The 2,635-nt window shown below is 38.9% G+C and overlaps 1 protein-coding gene across 1 annotated transcript; it reads right to left on the reverse strand.

Moving 5' to 3' along the window:
• Positions 1–364: 364 nt before the first annotated feature.
• On the reverse strand, positions 365–1,113 carry TAS2R5 (taste 2 receptor member 5; the record flags this gene model as incomplete). Its single annotated transcript, XM_036864300.1, is given in 2 exon segments — positions 365–462; positions 465–1,113. Coding segments are annotated over 2 exon segments (747 nt in total), but the record flags the coding sequence as incomplete, so codon positions are not given.
• Positions 1,114–2,635: the final 1,522 nt, after the last annotated feature.

Raw genomic sequence — 2,635 nt, forward strand, 5'->3', positions numbered from 1 at the left:
AAACAGAAACAGACTCACAGACATAGAGAACAAACTTATGGTTACCGGGGGTGGGGGGGGGGTGGGGGGGTGGGGGGATGGGGGGGGAGGGACAGATTGGGAGTTTGGAATTGATATGTACACACTGCTATATTTAAAATAGATAACCAATAAGGACCTACTGTACAGCATAGGGAACTCTGCTCAATACTCTGTGATAATCTAAATGGGAAAAGAATTTGAAAAAGAATAGATACATGTCTAAGTATAACTGAATCACTCTGCTGTACACTTGAAACTAACACAACATTGTTAATCAACTATACTCTAATATAAAATAAAAATTTTTTTAAAAAAAGAAGGAAAAATTTTAAAGATGTAAAAGTCAGCCCCCTTTTGGAGAGCTATCAAAAAAGTGTCTCAAAACAGTCTCCTGACCACTCCTTTCTCTCCAAGTATATACTGTCTTCCACAGGATTCTCTGCAAGTCTACTTCATCCTGGGATTCCCCATGATCAATATGACAGAATGAAGAGAAGGGTAGGCAGCCATGAGTGTCTCAGAGATGAAGAGAGCGGTAAGATCAGCAGGAAAAGACTTGGAGGTGATGGAGAAGAGGCTGGCCAGGATGTAAACTATGTAAAGTATAAGGAAACAGCCCAAGGACTTCAGGAGAGTGATGTGAGCCTTGGCCTGAGCATCTCTCCTGCCGGCTGTATGGACATTCATCTTCCTGTGGTGTCTACACAAAGAGACAATCAGCATCCCAGAGGAAATAAGCAACACCATGAAAGGCATTATACTTCCTGTATTGAGCCATAATATATACAGATAGTGCCAGTTTGAATGGGGGTATAAAATGCTGCTGTTTCCTTGGGAAGGATCGGAGAACTCTAAGCTACCATGGACTATAAGTAACAAACTGATCATGAAGTACACCAGAAGGCACCACTGACTCAGGCAACAGGCCCTCTGCTTCAGCCACAAGTAGACAGGGTGTTCAAAGGTCATGATCTTCCTGCAGTAGAAGACACTGAGAAAAGTGGCAAACCACAGGCTGGTCTGGCTTACTAAGACCCAGAAGACACTGAGATAGCAAAGCCAATGGCTGCTCTGGAAAAGTGGAAACAGAAACAAAATTGAGTTATTTGTAGTGAGGTGGATGGACCTAGAGTCTGTCATACAGAGTGAAATAAGTCAGAAAGAGAAAAACAAATACCATATGCTAACATATATATATGGAATCTAAAAAAAAAAAAAAAGGTCATGAAGAACCTAGGGGCAAGACGGGAATAAAGACACAGACCTACTAGAGAATGGACTTGAGGATATGGGGAGGGGGAAGGGTAAGCTGGGACAAAGTGAGAGAGTGGCATGGACATATATACACTACCAAACGTAAAATAGCTAGCTAGTGGGAAGCAGCCGCATAGCACAGGGAGATCAGCTCAGTGCTTTGTGACCACCTAGAGGGGTGGGATAGGGAGGGTGGGAGGGAGGGAGACGCAAGAGGGAAGAGATATGGGGACATATGTATATGTATAACTGATTCACTTTGTTATAAAACAGAGACTAACACACCACTGTAAAGCAATTATACTCCAATAAAGATGTTAAAAAAAAAATACCTGAGATAAATAACAATGAAAATATAACCATATAAAATCTATGGGATGCAGCAACAGCAGTCCTAAGAGGGAAGTTCACAGCAATACAGGCCTTTCTCAAATTATAAGAAAAAATCTCAAATAACCTAACCTACCACCTAAAAGAATTAGAAAAAGAAGAACAAACAAAACCTAAAGTCAGCAGAAGGAATAAAATCATGAAGATAAGAGAGGAAATAAATACAATACAGAGTTTAAAAAATAGGAAAAGAAACAATTAAACCAAGAGCTTATTTTTTGAAAGGATAAACAAAATTGACAAAGCTCTGGCCAGGCTTTCCAAGAAGAAAAGAGAGAGGACCCAAATAAACAAAATAAGAAATGAAAGAGGAAAAATAACTGACACTGCAGAAATACAAAAAAACCGTAAGAGAATACTATAAACAATTAATTATATGCCAACAAATTGGACAACCTAGAAGAAATGGACAAGCTTCTAGAAACACAGAGCCCACCTAAACTGAATCAAGAAGAAATAGATAATTTGAACAGACTGATCACTAGAAGTGAAATAGAAATCTGTAATTAAAAAAAAAAAAAGTCTCCCAGCAAACAAAAGTCCAGGACCAGATGGCTTCACTGGGGAATTCTAAAAAACATACAAAGAAGAACTTACGCCAATCCTTCTCAATCTCTTCCAAAAGACTGAAGAAGAGGGAACACTCCCAAAGTCATTCTATGAAGCCACCACCACCCTGATACCAAAACCAGACAAAGACACTGCCAAAAAAGAAAATTACACGTTAATATCTTTGATGAATATAGATGCAAAAATTCTCAACAAAATATTAGCAAACCGAATCCAACAACACATAAAAACATGATGAAGTCGGATTCATCCCAGGGTCACAAGGATGGTTCCACATACGCAAATCAATTAATGTGATACACCACATCAACAAAAGAAAAGACAAAAACCACATGACTATCTCAATAGACACAGAAAAAGCATTTGATATAATTCAACATCCATTCATGATAAAAACTCT

Source organism: Balaenoptera musculus, chromosome 9 (assembly GCF_009873245.2).
Source record: "Balaenoptera musculus isolate JJ_BM4_2016_0621 chromosome 9, mBalMus1.pri.v3, whole genome shotgun sequence".
Classification (NCBI taxonomy): Eukaryota; Metazoa; Chordata; class Mammalia; order Artiodactyla; family Balaenopteridae; genus Balaenoptera; species Balaenoptera musculus.